Here is a 19,979-nt window from a genome sequence, read left to right as displayed (position 1 = left end):
ATGTATGCATTTAACGAATTACAGTGCATTAAAAGTTTAGAGTAGTCAATAGAAATATGAGGTTACAATCACAAATTTCGCGGATGAATATCTTTTTTACCCAATGAAAAATGTTCGGCTATTTCCGTAAAGCTTAATCAACGAAAATGCTATTTTGAGCTATGTCGATTACCGAATACTCCAGAGCGTAGTACACATAAATCTGACTGTCGAGTAGTGGAATATATACATGTCGTACTGTTTTGGCGAGAAGATTTTCGCTAAATTATTTTCATCAGTGTTAAACAACAGGTTTATAGTGAAGAAAATACCTCGAAATTAGTAAGGATTACAAACACGGAATGGAAATTCTCAATTTAGAATTGCAATGTATTTGTTATTATTCAAGCTACATATGTATTACTTCACCGTGGTGCAGAGGTAGCGCGCTCGTTTGGGGTGTGAGAGGCCCAAGGTTCAAATCCTAGTCGAGGCAACTTTTTTTTTTGAAGTGTCTTTTTTAAGGAAGTAGCCACGATATGCAAGGATAAAGTATGGCTGTCATAAAAAATGAAAATGATTTTTTGATGCAACTCTAGTCGTGCAAAATTCCATATGTATCAATCTCAAACTGTTATAGACGCAGTCGCTGCGTAAGATTAATTATAGTATATAAAATAAACTTATATAGGAAAATACATACAGATAGTCAGTATGATTTAGATTGCAAAGATCAGAAAATACCACAGAGGTTGCAGCCCTTTGATTTCCATGAATGGGTCCATTATAATTAAGATATCTGTTACAAGATACAAGATACAAGAAACTTTATTTTAAGTCGGTTTACATATTACAAGAAACATTAGCTAATAAGCTATTTACCGACAATAACAAAGGCATAAAACATATTTACTAACATATAACAGTTCTGAAAATAAAAGCATATAAAACTATTAGCAGCTTAAGCATGAAATAAGAGTATCAAGGTTAAGAAGAAACTTTACAATAAGATGGTAAATTAAGGCATAGATTGATGACATGCACAGTACAAATTGTATTAAAGGTAATAACAGTTTCTAAAAGTAATAAATAAATGACTGTAGTCTAGAAATTTAAGTATGATACATATAGCAATGTGAAATAAATAAAAATAATAATAAAAAAATAAAAAAAAATAATAAAATAGTAATATTTAGTTATAAGTTAACATCTACAATTTATTAATAAGTAATTGAAGGTTTCCTAAAAATATATATAAATAAATAAATAGATAAAATTAAACTTACTTATAAAAGTGCATAAAAATTTATGATAGAACTAATACACCATAAAAAGAAACAAGATAAAGCACATACAGTGTAACAAACAAAGTTTACTAAAATTTAGTTGCATGCACAGCCTAATGGAATGGGGAATAAGGAGTTTTAATATGAACAAAGCATACAAACACAACAAAGATTCAACTAGCATAAAATACAAGGGTTTAAGAAAAATTAACACACAACATATAATCAAAGCATCATAGCAAACTAAAAAGGGATGCACAAAAGCAAAGAAAACAAACAAAACATGTAGTCTAAGCATTTACATAAATTAAAACTAAGCAAAATAACAAGCACATAGCAAATTTACAAGCACATAGCACATTTACAGCTTGGGCCACTCCAGACCTGGATCAGTCTCCCAAACTCTTTGTAATTTTCAACCTTGCGGATGTCATTAGGGAGACTGTTCCATATCTGGGCACCTTCAAACTTAAAAGAATTCTTACCGTATGTTACTGTTTTGACCCTTGGGACATTTACACTTTTTTGATACCTAAAAGAATAATTGGAATTTTTAAATTGAATTAAATCATTTATATATGGCGGTGATTTTCCGTACAGGCATTTAAACACTTCTTTGGCTATTATTTTAATTCTTGACAAATGTAAAGTAGGCATATTAACTTTTTTTAATAATGTGTTCATGAGCACATCATAATTTACATTTAAATAAGCAAATATAAAAGATATTTAAAAACAAGATGGCAAATCATTATAAATCTATATAAAAAAATAAATTTCGAAAATGAAAAAAAAATCATATTTTGATAAAAAAATCAGTTAGACATAATAAACGGGTTGACTGGGGCCGGGTTGACTTGTACCGAAATTATTCAATGTGTACTGTAAGCTTTGTAACACCGCACTTTGGGGTCAAACGCACTTTGGGGTCCGACCCCAAAGTGCGTTAAACATCGCACCGCACTTTGGGGTCAAACGCACTTTGGGGTCAAAATCGAGAAATTGACCCCAAAGTGCGTCAATATGCTACATATCAACGCACTTTGGGTTCCAGAGATCTAAAGGTGTCATCTGAGTTCTGCTTAAATACTGGGTACTGACTTATTTTCGATCTGCGACATTGAAATATTTGAGGTGGAGTTCATGATGGCGGTCAATACTTTGATGATGCTTAAGTGATAAAAGTTTCATTAATTTTACCACTCGAAATATCTAAAAATTGTGTTCATATAACAAAATTACGGTGGCATAAAAGTGACATTTGCATTTTTTTTAGTTTTAAAATATGTATGCAAAATTAAAAACGAATATCTATGTATGCAAAACTAAAAAAAAGTATGTGTTCAAAACTTAAAAAAAATATGTACGACAAACTAAAAAAAATATGTACGACAAACTAAAAAATATATGTACGAAAAACAAAACAAAAAAGTATAAAAAAAAATGCAAATGTCACTTTTATGCCACCGTTCAAAATACTCTAGTACAGAAATTGTGTATTCCTAAAATTAAAAGATGCTGCGGAAAATGTCCCGTTTTGTCAGTCATTTACCTGATAACTTTTGGTGCCATATTGAGCCCCATTTTAAATATGTTGGGAATGAAATAAAATGCAGTTAATATTTTTTTCCAAAGAACTATAAATATACTCTATTGCAATGTTCTGGTGAAACATCAAAATTTTCGATCGGACTATAAATAGTGATTTTTACAAAATTAACACATTATTAAGCTTATCAACAAACTTAAGGGTTTTTGTAAGCTCCGTAACAACCGTTCGCCAGAGGCTTTTTTAATGGGAAATCTTACATACTTCGTAAGAAAGAGCAAACATGAATTTTATAATGTTAAAATAATGGTATCAGAGAAATGTAAGATGCTTGTTACCTGAATAAAGTAGCGATAAATGTTAGATTATTTGTCATAAAAGTAGTCAAAACAATGTAGTATTTGACTTCCATATAAAATACTAATACACTATAACTGTACTCATCATTGCCAAAAAGCAACAGATGAAAAAGATGGTTTAGGTAATTGGCCAATGTGTATTTTTTGGATAATATAGAAGAACATCAAAATAAGAAAGCTTTTAAGAAAAACAAATAAAAGCATAATGGGCCTTTAAAACGTTATTTTAACCCTGGGGGGGTCGATACCCCACAATCCCCTCTATACCCCCAGTGAGAATTTTACATTATTCTGAAGCTCCGCTCTTAATGTGCGACTACTTAAATATTTGATATTTTAGGACTACTACCTAAAGCCGCATCTACACCTAGTCAAGTTTCTTATATGTCACATTTAGCTAAATAAATGGCTCTGTCAACATATTATCAGGCACATTTTTTACTGAAATGTCTTACTAAAATTGCCCAGAATTAACACCTTTGTCTATGCAAAGACTATCATATTTCTATAAAATGTGTAAATAAAAAACGGGAAAATAATCCATTTAGCTAAAAACAATGGAGTTAATGAAAGGTGTACATTCTTTTAAAATAAATGGAAAATTTGAAAAAAAATAAAATTTTAAGCTTAATAATTGATACAAATTCTTTATTAGGTGATTTATTTGGTGAAAAGTTTTTCACTTACTAATCAAGACCATTTAAATCCCTATTGATTCTATTATAATCCAGGGCACATGTTTTGCGTCTTTTTAATACCTTGATTTTTTGTTTACCATTCGCTTTGACTACAATATATTATTTAAAACATTATGAACATTAATTTTCTATGACCCCAAAGTGCGGTCGTTTGCCTGATGTTAAAAAATACATATGTACCTGTTTAACGCACTTTGGGGTCGAAATTGGACCCCAAAGTGCGTAACGCACTCTGGGGTCGGACCCCAAAGTACGTAACGCACTTTGGGGTTGGACCCCAAAGTGCGTTTGACCCCAAAGTGCGGTGTTACAAAGCTTTAACATTAGAAATCGTTTCCAGTCATGTTTTTCAGTTTCTTTATCAAGGCTTTGTTAAGGCGGATGTATGGTTGGTTGGTTGGATGGATAGACGTACATCTTCCATAGGAGTGATGTCGGAATTTACCTTTAGGAAATCCTTTCGATTTTTGCACACCACGCGTCCGCTGTTGAATTTATCTCCCTTGATTACTCTTAATTGAACTATTTGAAAATCAACGAGAAAAAAGCCGGGTTTTGTGTCAAAATATTCAGGTAATTGTGTGTTTTTTGACTGGAAAATTGGGCCATATCTTGTATGGATGCCCAATAAATCATATTAATTCTTTATATTTTTAATGAAGAAAATAAAATCGATATCAATCGTGTCAACAAAGATCTCGATGATCGATCTAGATTTTCTTTTGAAAAAAAATCCAAGCGTTGGCAAGATTTGAAAACAAAACAATGCATGTTATAAAATGAGGATAGCTTGTCTTTGATATGCAGGCTTCATATAAGAGGTAACCTCTTATCCCCTTTCAAAATTTCATTCCATGTAATTCCACCCATTGTTCCTTTAATATTAAACTTTTTAAATTAGGGCACCCTAGTTGCATTTGATTTGACCTGAAATATGTTTAATCATGTTATTCGTGTAACATGTCTACGTCCCTGAGACGGGTTTGACATTAACAGAAGATAGATAATATTCAGGGTTGCAGACTTCCCGAAAGTTGAAAAAAACTGTCAGACATTCGGTCTGACAAACCATGAAAATCTGTCAGACCGAAACGAAATCTGTCGGACCAAATAAAATTGATCAAAATCAAAGAATAACTTGTGTTTGTATTTCTAAGACACTTTTTGTTTTTAATTTTTTCGCCGTAAAAATCGGCACATTCCTTACAGCGCATTTTCATCTCCTCCCTATCATACACCAACGATTCACTGTCTTGCTTCTATTTTTCATTAAATTTTGTCTCAGGTCTATTCTTTTTATCCTTTTACTGCTGTTCTGCCTGTTCCTCTGACGTAGATTTTTTATTTTTCCAAGGTTTGGCACCTTTAGCGACGCCATTTTGTAAACATGCGGCTTGGATAAAAGACGGACAGTCGGACCGATCAGGAATAAAAACTCGTCGGACCTGATCAAAATTTATCGGACATGTCTGTCGGACCGACGTATTTCGGGAAGTCTGGGGTTGGCAAAAAACTGGGTTTTATGAGTATCCAAACCATGACCCAAATTCGGCGTTCTCCTAAATTTGGCGATTTTTTGTTTTTTCGTCATTCACGCGAGATTTCAGAGGAAAATGTCCATCATGTTTATGTCCCATGGTCTATTTTTACAACTCCAGTGATTTTCTGTGCTAAATATGGAGATACGGCTGGTAAACATTATAAATTGTATATATATGACATGGAGAAAATTGTGTCTTTTTACCTGATGCAACTTCAAGTTTATCTATACTTTCCTCTATTTGATTGATATTATTGCTTAAAATAATTTGACAGTCGCTGTCTGTTATCTTACTGTTTTTACTGCCAATCTAGGTCAACATTGACTACGTCACAATTCCGCCAAAATTAAAAATTTACTGCAACCAATCAGAATCGCCGAATTTCGGTGACGTTTTCAGATCGTAGTAAGATTTTACATCAGACATATTTGTTTATACTTGGCAACCGCTGAACAATTACATTGTTAGAAATCAACTTAAAGTAACTTTTAAATAGTTGTAGTAAAATTATATCAAGTATAATTATAGAATAATGTGTTTTATTGAAAATGCCATCGACATTTGTTCTTATATCGCCAAATTTAGGTTACACCGGGATATTGCCCAGCCCAACCTGTGTTTTTCTGGGAAATACTGGACATTACCGGATAATACAGCATAATACTATTTACTATGTTATGTTTTGAATATATAGTGCATTTAGAGCTGCATTTTCTTTACAAAGAAAGGTGATAACAAGTAACTTGAAGTGATAATTGTTTGTATAGGCAACAATATACCTTACTTAAAGCTCAAATTGGGGGATTACCTATAATGACTCTTTATATAGTACCAGCAAAAATCTTAACAGTTGAAGCGAATTTGAGCTAATAAGTTTTTACAAGTACAGCAAGTAAAGGTTTAGTTAAACAAACATTCTCTATCAAACATGAAACCTAAGGACCCCATTTTGAGAATGCCTGCAACTTTAGCTTCCATACAGGGCATATTTTCAAACTTTAGACTTATTCAAAATAAATTAAGAAACAAAATTGGAATACAAAAATGTGCCAAGTTTAGTTTTCTGGTACAGAATGCTGTGAGGAAAGGAAGAGAGAGTGATGAACTTATCCTGTACTGTAGCCTGATAATGACAAGCATAGACAACATAGTTGTTGATAAGGGGGGTTTGGTGGCCTAGTCAGTAGTGGTTAAGGTGTCTGCCTCTCAACCCAGAGATCATGGGGTCGAGCCCTACTGTGGTCACGACCATGTTTCTTCATATGACACCAGTACTAGTTGGTTCCAGGAAGCGGACTATAATTATGTACATATAGTAAAAACTTAAAATACCATCTTGTAAAGACCCAAAAGGCCTAGAGCTTAGATATTTTGCATAAGGCATTGTCTGGTAGACCCTTACCAAGAATTTCTCAAATGCAATCTTGTTTAAATTTTTGTTATGTCGTAATAGATGTAATAGGGGTGGTTCAACGCAATTTAAATATATTACCATCCGAGCCACTGAAGGTCAAGTAGGTTCGGGATTGTTAAATCAATTCAACAAACAGCTATTATTAAGTTCTATCATGTTTATCATCATCATCATCATCATCTGCTCATCTGCTTTCAGACTCATTTGACAACTGCTGAAGCCAGCATCACTACTGGATGCCAAGAAAGATCTATATGTACACTTGCTGAATTGCATAAAAAGGCAGGAAAATGGCGGCCCCAGATATGGAGGTTATTAAAGACATTCCAGGATATAAAGTCATCCTTAAAGCTATAATCAAAGCTCAAATACAACAACTGGTAAGTATATATCATATCAGCCCAGGGCCTTGATTATTTATGCCCACTGGTACATGTAACAATTCACGAAGGTGTCCAAAGGCCTTCCTCAACCAATAATTGAATAAGGCTGAAAAGTCGCCATATGATTGTTTCAGTCAGTGACTCAGTGTTGGTGTGACTAAAAACCCAACAAAATAAACATGCAAGGCTTTTTTTCAGATTTAAGGGGAAGTAGGAACTACTTTTCAGGTTTGGAAGAAAACAATAATCAAAACCATTGGTGTTACATGGCATTTTTATCCTGTTACTAGGGGCCAATCTTTAAGCCCTTTTTCTAAGATAATCTTTTTTATTCATAAATCAGAAGAAAGAGAAATAAAATCCTTGTCGGCTCGTAATTACGAGTAGTATTTAAGAGTTTTTACTAAATACAAAACAAATAGAAAAATGTTATCTGCACATTGGATTTAGAAGCTTCTTGTCCTGCAGGATGAGTGACTGAAAATATTTTACGATGCCTGATACTTATAAATAACTTTAAACCTTTATAAGGTAGTTTGTAAAATTTCCCACTTTTCCTAAGGGATATTTTTCTAAAAAAGCTAGAAATGTCTTAGAATAGTGAAAATGTTGGGATGTTAAGAATATACGATATTTCAGAAGTGGCAAAATGATAATCAGTGGATTTTGCCAGTCCTGATATTGCATACGTTTTGACGTATAATAAATTGTCTTATTTTTTGTAGGTTGAGCAGTTGGCAGCACACACAGACGAAGAGTCAGTGATATTGACAGCCAGTGTTGCCGATGGTACACTTAGTCACCTGGGCTCAGATTCTGGAAAAGGATTCCTCGAAGAACAAGAAGATGTTAAAACACAGTTCCTTGGTTTCTGTCTTAAAAGTATGATGTATTTGTTTTATCTTTGAGATAGAATTAGTTTAAACTTTATATACAGTCGACTCTCTGTATCTCAAAGTCATCGTGTTTTCTTGAGCCTATTATCTCTAATTCAAATTAGTCAATATTTATAAAGTTACATAAGGGGATGTTTACCAGTAGAAATATGGGTGTTTTGTGATAAAAACACATAGTCAGGTTTACTCAGTAATACAAAACTATAGAGAAAACAGTGTTTTAGCGTGATCGATCCTGATATCTTCCCGGGTTGGTTATCAGGACCTTCTCGAGATTGTTTGACCGCTGTTTGAATATTTTTGATGTTGTGAAACAAAATTGCAACAATACATTTCCATACTTTCACTCTTTCATTTTCATTTCAAGTCATAAAGTCATAAAATATTTTTTTAAATAATGGAATATTCCCTCCTTTTGGACATAAGTCAATCAACACTCTAATAAGATTTACTTTTATAATAACAGCTCAACTTGTTAAAAACATATTCATCATTATGACTTGCGCTATTGAGCGATTATTGTCTGGTTTGTGTTTTTCACACATCAGGGGACAGAATGTATAAGTAGAGATAAACAAGGGATAAAAGTGTGAAAATAGCTGTTGGGTCTGAAATTTACTTCGAGATATTGAAAGTATCGAAATAAATATATCCAGATAAACAAAGATATCTAATATAGGTAAAGAATTGAGAAAATCTGAACTTTCAAAATTCATCGAGATAACAAAATATCGAGAAAAGTGATGCCGAGATAATGATAGTTGACTGTATTATGCTAAATTTTGAAGAAACTGGAAAGTGTCCATTTTACGGACCGTTCGTTGACCGAACCCAAACAAAGAATGAAAAACAATCGCTGGTCTAATGCATTAACAGATAATGAGGGTGGCTGAGTCACAGGAATCATATGGTTTGGTACATTTTGAATGACCCCAGTATTTTCCAAAATTAGCAATCAAGCAGATAATTGCCAACAAACATAAGCATCATGATTCTTGTTGCCTAAGTGAGCCATTAACAGCATATACATTTGTTAAACATGGCTTTTTTTGTTAATTGTGTGCATTTGGTAGTAATTTATAAGCCATAGGATGCAGAAACAAATTTGTTATTAAGATGAGAGGTGTTATCTTGTCTTTTTCTGCAGATAAATGTACACACTATGATTTATACTTGTATCGTGAACTTGTATTGCAGTACTTCCCTAAAGTTTAATCAAACTTGAAATACTTGTGACCAATTAAATTTCATGAACTATATGTTGCATTTACAATCTATTATTGCAATCTTATATGACACAGTTTGTAAAAAATTATATCATGCAGGGCTTTCTGTCAAATAGCGAACAAGCCCTTCCTTAAATCTTTGGAATACTAACACAGTATATAATACTGTATATTATAATAATTTTTTTTGCAATAGGTAAAGGAAAAACTTAATGTCAATTGAATTTTAGGAGTAAGCTGCACAATTTAAACTAATCTTATAGGGGAATGGCCCAGGGGCTTCATAGAAGAAAAAGGAAAACAACACCCGGGTTATGTATAATTTAATAATCCTGTTAGTAGATTTTTCCAAAAATGAATTGAATATGCAAAGTACCTGAATTTACATATTCTCATTACAGGGCATCCATAAAAAAGTTACAAGCGAGAAGGAAAAAGAAAGACTGAAATCACAGGGGCCATTGCCAGGCCCAGTTTGATCTTGGACCCGGTCCAAGAAGTCCACGATTGCCATCACCATGGATCCCAAGAAACCCTTTCTCACCTCAAGTATTCCAAGATGCGTTCTTTCGTCAATAGAATGAACCATATGACATTCCAAAAGGCCTGGCCGATAGAACTTCATCTGACACATCATTCTCAGAATCTAGTCAAATGACTCCCGGTGCATCATTTCAACCAGGGGCTATCTCAACACCTCAGGAAAACATTGGAAACAGGCGATGAAAACCGAACCCCCGACGACAGCAAGGAAATAATAAGACATACAATACAATTTACACTGGCACAAATAACAAAGTGAAAAAGAACTGCGGGGTGCCAGGGTTATAGATGTGACCCCAACTTGGAAAGTAGAAGCTATTAGTGAATCAGAATTTGAACTGAATAACAGGTTTGAGCCGGAGACCCGCTTCCCCAGAAAAATGGTACCCCAATTTTTTAATAGGATAATTGTCCATCAAAGGTGCGCCGGGGGCCAAGTTAAACCTCAACAGGGAACCCGTAAGTTCAATTTCTTTAAAAAGTAATTCTGACCCTTTCCAAATTTTATCCCTTTTGATGTTATAAATTATAAAAGATTATCTTTTTTAATTTCTTTTGGGGGTAATCATCATGATAAGAGAGTCAAATTTTCAAAATTTTCCTGATACTTTTGTATGTGCCTGGGATACCTGCTGTGGACTTTAGTTATCCAGTTATCTTACAAACAGTCTGTGGTTGTACCTTAATTCCTTGTTACATTTCTTTTGATGAATGTAGGGACATTTGGGAAGTTCACTTAATTTAGCTTATTTGCCTTGTATTTTGAACAGAGTAGGTTTTGTATAAAATCTGAAGCAAACTAGTAAACCATTGTTAAGTGTCAGTTCTGATTCACAGAGATTTTTCAACTTTACTGGTGGAGGAATTACTCGGGTGCCCCTATGTAAATTATCTCAGGCACAAACGGGCACTTAAGTAGGTGCAATCCGTCAGTCAACGCAACAAAAAAAAGAATAAGTCTTCACTCTGTAATAATAGAATATGGGGCCATGGCTCTTGGTTCAGCAACAGAAAATGACCAAAAAAATGCTTCGGCTGGTTATCCGAGCAAACGATAAAGGAGCTTAAGGCCAGTCTACAAATCTGCATGGTCTAACCAGATCAATTGACCACATCTTATTTGTTCATTATCCCTTAGTATTTTCCTTAAAAAAAAAAATCAATGAATATATAATGCTATGCATTAATTGATAATAATGTCATGTACATAATAATGTCATGTACATGCACTTAAATAAACAATGTGTGTAAAATAACTTATAAAATTATGTACCTGAAAAACAGGAATTGTTATACATACAGAAAGTGTTTTTGATCTTTGGAAATGGTTAACAGTTTGCAACTGCCGTCTTTGTTTATGTGAGATTACATGTAATATTTATGGCATATTTTGTTGTAAATTAATGAAATAATTCTTTTTTTGGAAATAAGAAAAAAAAAACAGAATAAATTTCAGAGACTTACTTTACATGTAAAGTGTATGTTACATGTCTCACATAATTGATGAAGGTGTGAGTGCATTCTGTTGTTTATTCACAAACAAGCATCACTAAATCATAAATGATAATAGATTTATGTACAAACATAAAATTTTTGTCCACAAAATGCATTTATTATAACTAGTCTTTTCAAGACATTCAATTAATGATTTATTGCAAAAAATGCTTAAAGCATACAGTTTAGAAATTCATGTATGTGTTTATATTAGACCACATTATGTTCTTGACTAATCTACATTTGGAATAATTACTTTAGAAACTCCAGGTGACAACTGATTCCTATGACTAACATCCACCCCTCCTTACCTGTCCTTGAAAACACACCGATTGATATGATTTTCGATAAAATACAGTGATTTTTTCCCCTGTATTTTACAGCCGAATAAAGGCTGTTTCCCCTAGCTCAAAATAGGTATATTTTCCCCTAAAAAAGCTAATATTTTCCCCTGAAATGCCCTGTGCACTTCTTCACCAGAACCATGACTAAACTGCATCTGACTTATTATATCACCTAGAAGACAGAAACTGTCCCTATAGCCTCTGCTATGTACCATGCATGTTAAATTGAATTAAAATTGAAAACTTAATAAAATGTGTGGGTAAATTCGGATTCCATTCTCAGTATTTCCCATTTTCTGATTTATCTCGCTATATTTTCCCCTTAGAAGGCCACAGGTTGTTTTGAAAATTGGAAAAAAAATCACTGTCCTAATAATGATAAATTGATAATTGGGCATCATTTTTCATCTGAGATCAGAAACTGTTGCCCAATATTACAACTTTTTTGGTTCAGGACTTCTATAGTGGAAGTGTGGAAGTCCTTTACTCCTTGATTTGGGCTTGGTAACTCCCATAAATAATATAATGCTCTTCCTTCATTACCTATATAATTATTATAATGTGACTTCAGATGTCAATCGTTTGACAGTCCATGACTTCTAAATTTTGGAACTTAATGGTCACATTGTTTGTTTGTCTCAGTTGAGTGAAAAAGGCTCAAAATGCCATTTTATGTCTATACTGCAATGCACTGGCTAATAGTGCAATTACAATTCTGTGATCGTCTTCAAATTAGATTTTCATCACTGCTGTTGGTACAATTGAGGTGCATGTGCTAACCTGATTCTGTACAGGTGTAGGTTAGTTTCTTACAGATCTTTTTGTAGAAACATACCTATCTTTCCATTTTACTCCTCTAAACATTTACAGTCCCCCACCCCCCCGGACCACACTCTTAAAACCTAAAAACAACAAAAAAGACTTAGAAAATGGAAATAAACACCTGCATTAAATGTATTGAATGTTGTCAGAAAGACACTAAAATCTCCCAAAATTACATTCTGTTTTTAATTTTGAAATAAATGCTTGTTTGTGAATGATAATATTACTATGATTTGTTATTTTAGAGTATTTACTATGTTATACAGTGTTTGAGATAGGTTGCCAGTTCTTCCAAAGAAATGTAGGTTGATAGTTCTTCTCAATCAAATGTTTAATTAAAAATATGAGTTTCAACCAAAATTTATATAAGCAATTTTTAAAGGGCCAAATTTTTGTAAAATTTGAAAGTCAATTTTTAAAAAAAGCGTTATTGTAAAATTGTATTAAAAATTTTTGGGATGGTTTATATTCATTTTAAAAAAAATTTTAAATTTCATTTTCCCAGTTGAAAAATTTAAAAATCAGCTTTAAAAATTAGTAAAAAAATCGGGGCCAAAAAACCGGGATAAAAAAAGCTAAAAAAAAAAAACCTGCTGCTCAATTTTTGGTTTTCCTTAAAAGGGATTTGTTTTTGGGGCGCTGTCCCTTGACTCCCCAAATGCCCAATAGGGAAATTAAAAAATGAAAAAAGAGCATGCCCGTATTTTTGGTGGAGCTTTCTTTAAATTTTAATCACAACCAAAGTGTTAGTTTAATTGAAGTTTGGGAAATTGTTCTAAACCCCCTTTCTGCTTGAGAAAAAAAAGAAAAAAATAACAGGATTCAAAAAGGGCTAAACTTTTTAAAGCGGTCGGGGGTTTCGGGGTTGCATTTTTAGAAAAAATTTTGCTTTTCAACATTAAAGATACAGGGGGAAAATATAGGGGGGAAATTTTTGCAAAAATACACAAGGTCCATGGGCTTTGACTGTACTTTGTAAATTTGTTAAATTTTTGACACAAAAAAAATTTTTCCCTTTTGGGGAGGGCCTTTTTGGCCCAATTTGTTAAGAGAAAGGCAAACGGGGGTTTTTTTTCCCCCTTCCCAATAATTTATGTAAATTTAGTAAAAAGGGGACATTTTTTTTCCCAAATTGAAAGAAAGTTTAAATTATATTTGATAAAACTAAAAAAAAATTTCCTTTTTTAAATATGGTAGTTTTAAAAAACTATTTTAAAAAACTTTTAAGTAAAACTGTTTAATATATACCGGGGCCCCCATAAACAAAAAACTTTAATGGATTTGCGACCAGAAAGGGATCCAGCCCAGCCGCGCTTTTCCGCACAGTCAAGGACCCCATGCTGCCCGCTATCATTTTCTCTACTTGAAAATTGGGGCTTGTAAGTGAACAGCAAAGGATCCTGATCAAAACTGGGGCAGTTTTTGCGCGGCGGCCCTGGATCCTTTGCGGGTCGAAAACCCCTTTTATGTTGGTTTTGTCAATGATGCGGCTCAATATTTAGTTTAAATCCTAAAGCCAAGACCATTGTTGCTTTGACAAAGACTTAGTTTTCTCTGCTTATACTATGCATGACAAAATTATAGTAGGATATCAGATCTAAAATCCATATCCAAAAAAGTTGTAAATAATTTATAAAAGCAAAGCATAAACATCCTCACTAGCAGTGTAACTTCAACCTTTTTTGCGGGGACAGGCTAGGTTCCACCAAATTGTACTAAATTATTAAATCATTATAAATGTTGAAATTTGGAAAATGGTGAAACAAGTTGTGATTCAATAGGACTTTGTAGGGATTGGACCTAAATCTACCCCTTTTTCTGGACCTGAAAATGTTAGAAAAAAACACTGACTAGGTGCCGGCTATTTGTTGTTTTTTTTTTTCCTTCGTCTTTTTGAGCGTGGAAGTTGTTGGAGAATTTAAAAGAAACGTCGGGGAAAGAATGTGGCAACTTATCCTAGGTTTAAGTATGTTCTATTTTTACTTAAGTTTTGTTATTTGCTTCTTTGTACGAATATATAATCTAAAGGCACATTATGCCTTGAGGAATGCTCTTTTTTTTCATTTTTTCAGATTTTTTTTTTTTTTTGGTGTCTCGTTATATGTAGTTGTTCTTAGTCCAGAACCATTATTTAAATGTTATAAAGTTCATGTTTACCATTTCTTAAGAATGAAAAGTAAACGTTTCTGAAGCATAATGTGCCTTTAATCAAACATCTAAATCCATTATTACCAAGTTTCTCCTGATTTAAAGTTGGCATTGGTTTGGCTTATACATATAAAATATCATTGGAAAAGTTCATTAATAACTTTGCATAAAAATGTAAACACTGGAAAATCCACATGAATTTGCATAAAACTGTAAGCACTGGAAAAGCCCACATGAATTTGCATAAAACTGTAAACACTGGAAAAATCCATGTGAATTTGCATAAAACTGTTAGCACTGGAAAAATCCACATGAATTTGCATAAAACTGTTAACACCGAACAGGTCTGTTTAATTTTGAAAACAAAGAAAATGTCAAATTTCGGAGAGAAAAAAAGAGTTATAATGGATGTTAGATTGGTTGAGCATTATATATTTATACAAATAAAAATATGCTGAATTGAAGTTATTAGCCCTTAACCTGCTGGAATCAAAAATAGATTTAAGCCTTTGCCACCAGTTAAAAGAGCCAGGCCAGCATACAAATCTATGCAGTCTGACCAGGCTCTATACTGTCAGTAGCTCAATATTTGTATATCAATTGAGATCTTGTAGTAAACTGTTGAATGGACTGTTCAAAATTAAAAAGCAGGTAAATCATTTTATTTTAAAATTTTAAAAAGGTTTAAAAGGGTTAAAATTGTTTTGAAACTATTAAAACTTGATAAAAGGATTTAAAAAAAAAAAGGGGAAAAGAAATTTGGGGGGAAAAAATGATTGTAAATGATGAAAAATATTTTTTTGAGAATCTACGGGGGTTCCCCGGTTTTGGAAAATGATTGAAAGTTTTTCTTTTAAAAAGAAATTTAAACTTTCAATATTAAGTTTGTTTTTAAAGGTTTTTTTCCCATAAATTAGAAATTTTTTTGTGATAATCTTTATTTCCTGTACTGTTCCTAATAAAAAGTTTTTCAAGTTTTAATAAATTGAATACTAAACTTTTTAAAAAAAAGAAATCCCCGGCCCCTTTAAATTTAAATTTGGAATGCTTTAAACCTTTTTAAAGCTTTAAAAATTTTCTCCAAATAGGGGAAAGTGAAAAAATTTTATAAATTTTTGGAAATACTGAAAATTAATATTTGGATATAAGTTTTGCCATATTCAAATATTTGATTTTTATTACATGTAGCTTATCTGTTTCGAAGAAAAAGTTGAGCTATAGTGATAATTGCTTGGTAGTTGACGTCATGCAAAAACTTTAATGTAGTCTATTAATCAAACATTTTTAAATGCATCCAGATGAAACTAATTGAAATACTTGATTATCACAACAAGGCACAGATGTAAGACGAGGAGAATTACATTTAAAGTAATATTATAAGGAGTTATGTCCCTTTTTAACTTACAAAAAATGGTGAATAGTGATAGTTATTGTCCTTTGCCGAGATGAGCATTAACACCATATGCAGTGCTCTTGTTTATGTAAGTTATAAATTGATAGGTTATCATACAAAATTTGATATCAGAATACTGGTGCTGTGTATTGTTACCAGGAAAACTCTGCCCAAAAATTTAAAAAATTTTTTAAAAAAATGAAAAACTGAAAAGGGATTTAAAAAGTTTTAAAACAAACTTTTTTTCAAAAAGAGCCATTTATTTAAATTTTATTTAACCCCAAACTTTGCCAAAATATTCGTGGGCAGTTTTAAAAAGTTTTAATATAATATAGGATGGGGTTTAAGTTCATTTTAAAAAAGTGTTTAATGATGAAAAAAAAAATTTTAAAGATGAAAAAATTTTTTTTTTTCGTGTTTTTTCCAGACTTTCCAAAGTTGAAAGAAAAAGGGAATAAATTTGGTTGAATATATTGTACGCATATTTACAAATTTCATGAAAAAGGGGGTTTTTTTTAAGTAAAAATAACCCTAACAAAATTTGGGTTTTAGATAGGGTTTTAAAAAAAATTGAAACAAGGGGAATGGGAAGTTCTTTTTGTTAGTGTCCTTAAATAAATACTAACCACTTATGTTTAAAGTTGTGCACAGGTTTAGCTAGGAAAAAACCTTTGCTTTATTTGAAAATTAAATTACAAGGAATGTAATGTCTGCCGCAAAAAAAAAAAAAAAAAAAAAAAATTGGGCGTCGAAGAAAAAAGTTTGCCAAAGCTAGCCTTGGTTTTGAATAATACATATCCTTATGTTATGTCCATCCCCCTGCCCCCCCCTCCCCCCGACCCGGCTGCAACCCGCCATCCCAAGAAAAATCTTCTAATTGACATTGGGAAAACAGTCATTTCAACCCCCCAAATAATGTTGAGACAGAAATGATGGTTTGAACTCACTGAGGGCAGTAATCAAAAAAGGATGATAGTACAACAAACATCTATGTTTCTGGTAAAATTTCCTTTAAAATTCATTTTGCGGAAAAAATTTTTTAACATTTGTTTTTTTTTTAATCCCAAGAATTGGGCCAGTTAAATTAAAATGGGGATTTCCTTTGGATTGGTTTTTTTCTTTTTTTTTGCCCTTTTTGAACATGAAACATGATGATAATGGGAAAAATTTTGGTTTTAAAATTTTTTCAAGGATAGGTTGGGGGTTAATTTTTTTTTTGTTTTAAAATTAAAAATATTAAGTGTATTTATATTTTTTAATAATTTAAATAATTTACAAAATTTAAGGAAAAATTTAGGGGGAGTATTTTATTAACCTTGTAAAAAAATTTTAATTTTAAAGGTTATTTGTTTTTAAAAATGATATTAAAAGGGTATCTTTTTTTGAAATTAAATGTTAAATAAATTTTTAAGGTTTTAAAAATGAAATATTTTCCCAAGCCTTTTTTTCCAAATTTTAAATTAATTTCCCCTTTCTCCTTTTTAATAAAAAAAAAAAAGGGAAGCCAATCAGGAAATTTTGTTAAGTTTAATTTGATTTTTTTTTTTTGCCTTTCAGGGAATTGCCTATTGTCAACCTGCATCCCTTCCAATATTTTTTAAAGTATAAATTTCAAGGGCCCGAACCCCCAATTTAATCCAAAAAACCCGGGGATTGGGGGTTTAAGCTGATTTTGGGGAAAAAAACCCCAACCCCCTTTTCAGAATTTAGGTTTAGGTTTAAAAAGATTGGGCCCTCTTAAGCCTGTATTGGGTTTTTTAAAAAAAATCCTTTCCCTAACAATTTAAACACCTTTTTTAAAAAATTTAAATTTAAAAAGGAAAAGGGGCTTTCCCTTTAACATTGAAACTAGCAGTTTGTAACACCAAACAATTTCGGTTTTAGATTGGTGTGGAAAGAATTCTTGTGATTTTGGACAGCATGAAAGAATGGAAATTGTTGATTAGCCAATCAAATGAAAGAATTTTTTTTATTGGACAGTTAAAGTTATGAAAAAATGTTTTGAATAAGCCAATCAAATGAATGGATTTTGAAACTCGGAGTCCAATTATGTTGGTTTATTGTTGATAATTTGTGTATATTAAGTAGGCAGGATAGTTTTCCCAATAACCCCCAGAAAAAAAAATGTTGAACGAAAAAAAGGAAAAAAAAATGTTTGTTATTTTGTTGTAATGTTAAAAAAAGGTCAAAAGGTCTGGAACCAGTGTTTGATAAAAGGTGTTGTGTTGAACAGTGGAAACTACTTTGATTTTCTTTGCCCAAGAAACATTTAAAATTTTCCTGGTTTTGTTGATGGGAATGCTTGTTCCTTGGATCACATTTTGTGAAGGATAAACATTTTATATCTTGTGTCCCTCCATCCAGAAAATACAATCAACCACCCACCTGCCACTTTTTTTCCAAAAACAAACAACAACAACAAAATAAAAAGATGAAAACATTGATTTTGAACCTTGAAATTGGTTTGGCTGAATGTTCTTAGAGTTAAAAAAGAATATCCAAATTGTCTATTTAACCTATTTTGCCCCAAAGCCAGTGAGCTAGGTTTCCAGATGGAATGAAGTGGTAATGTTTTAAGGTGTTTTTTTAATATGAATATATACCTTTTTTGTTTTTTGCGTAGTTAATACTTACCTATTTTAGTCACATTTTGCAGGTTGCCTCTTGTGAATAAAGTTGATTGCTGTTAAAAAGGGAAAGGAAAAAAAAGAAAACCTTTTGGGTAAAATTTGGTTATCCCCTTTTTCCAAAATGTTTGGCCCCTTTGGGTTCAAAAGGGAAGACAAAAGTAAAGGGGGGGCAGTTATTAGTAACCAATTTTCCCTTTTAACAATTAATTGGGAAACCCCCCTTTGGGGAAAAAATGCAAAAATCCTTCCAAATTTCAAAATGGCAAAAACCAGGATCATTTTGGCCCTCTTCCCAAAACCAAACTTTTGGGGAGCCAAGGAAAAATAAATGTGTCTGGGTTTTTTTTCCCCCGGATTTTTAAGTATATCTGCCCGGGTTTTTGTAAACCAAAACCTTTCAATCTAAAAAAAGGAAAATTTTCCCAAAAAATTTTGAGAAATTTCATCTGGAGAAAAAGCCCCTACAAGTGGTTTCTGTTTGTGATAAACAGGTTTTAAAGTGAAAGGAAAAATTTTAAAAAATTTATACTTTCGTTAACATTACAAAATGAATGTCTATGACACTTCTAAAATTAGCATTTTTTTGTATGCGTTTCGAAGATTTGCTGATTTTAGTGATACAAGGTGTGGAAAGATTATGGTGCAAAGATATGGTGTAAAGAAATGGAGTAAAGATAGAGTGTAAAGATACCTAGTAAAGATATGAAGTAAATTTGTGTTATTTAGGACTGATATGGATTCTAGGAAAGTATTGTTCAAGATGAATTATTTTCCTGAATGCTGAGGGTTTTTTTTGTTTCATTATGTGTTAAAAGGGGGATTGTCATGCTCAGAAGAATCATTAGTGGCATTATGATTGAAACAAGAGATTTACATGTATTTGATTAAATATTTGTTTATGTCATGCTATGGTACCGTACTAAATAAAACTGAAAATGATAATGTAGAGCTAATTTGTTATTGAGACCAGCATCAGATTAAAGAGATGGATGGCATGAACACTTTTGTCTCGGGGACTTTCTTATAGTAGATTTACATTAAATATCCTTATATTTTCAGATGTGGATTATAAAACGATGGGATATATGTGTACACTTTGTGGAAAATCGTTTCGTTCGCCGTCAATGTTAACCAGACATATGTTAGTTCACACCGGAGAAATGCCGTACCAATGTACAAAATGTGGTAAACGGTTCAACCAGAAATCGTCGATGAAAAGACATCAAATAGTGCATTTAAATGTCAATATAACTGTTTGATGCTGTTTAAATATT

The 19,979-nt window shown here is 32.2% G+C and overlaps 1 protein-coding gene across 1 annotated transcript; it reads left to right on the top strand.

Moving 5' to 3' along the window:
* The first annotated feature begins 4,306 nt into the window (after window positions 1-4,306).
* On the top strand, window positions 4,307-19,979 carry LOC132742329 (zinc finger protein 2-like). Its single transcript, XM_060730696.1, has 4 exons — window positions 4,307-4,444; window positions 7,025-7,206; window positions 7,935-8,091; window positions 19,765-19,979. The coding sequence occupies exons 2-4, from the start codon at window positions 7,117-7,119 to the stop codon at window positions 19,962-19,964; spliced, it is 447 nt and encodes a 148-aa protein (XP_060586679.1). The 5' UTR covers window positions 4,307-4,444; window positions 7,025-7,116; the 3' UTR covers window positions 19,965-19,979.

This window comes from Ruditapes philippinarum, unplaced genomic scaffold, assembly GCF_026571515.1.
Source record: "Ruditapes philippinarum isolate M1 unplaced genomic scaffold, ASM2657151v2 ctg734_1_1_1_1, whole genome shotgun sequence".
Lineage (NCBI taxonomy): Eukaryota > Metazoa > Mollusca > Bivalvia > Venerida > Veneridae > Ruditapes > Ruditapes philippinarum.
The sequence above is the reverse complement of the archived record's forward strand: the minus strand, read 5'-3'. Positions and strand labels throughout refer to the sequence as shown.

Excerpts from the sequence above, each read along its gene's own strand:
- LOC132742329 (XM_060730696.1), top strand. The coding sequence starts at position 7,117 with ATGGCGGCCCCAGATATGGAGGTTATTAAAGACATTCCAGGATATAAA. Across the intron at positions 7,207-7,934 it reads AAGCTCAAATACAACAACTG|GTTGAGCAGTTGGCAGCACA; the intron begins GTAAGTATATAT and ends TATTTTTTGTAG. Across the intron at positions 8,092-19,764 it reads CCTTGGTTTCTGTCTTAAAA|ATGTGGATTATAAAACGATG; the intron begins GTATGATGTATT and ends TTATATTTTCAG.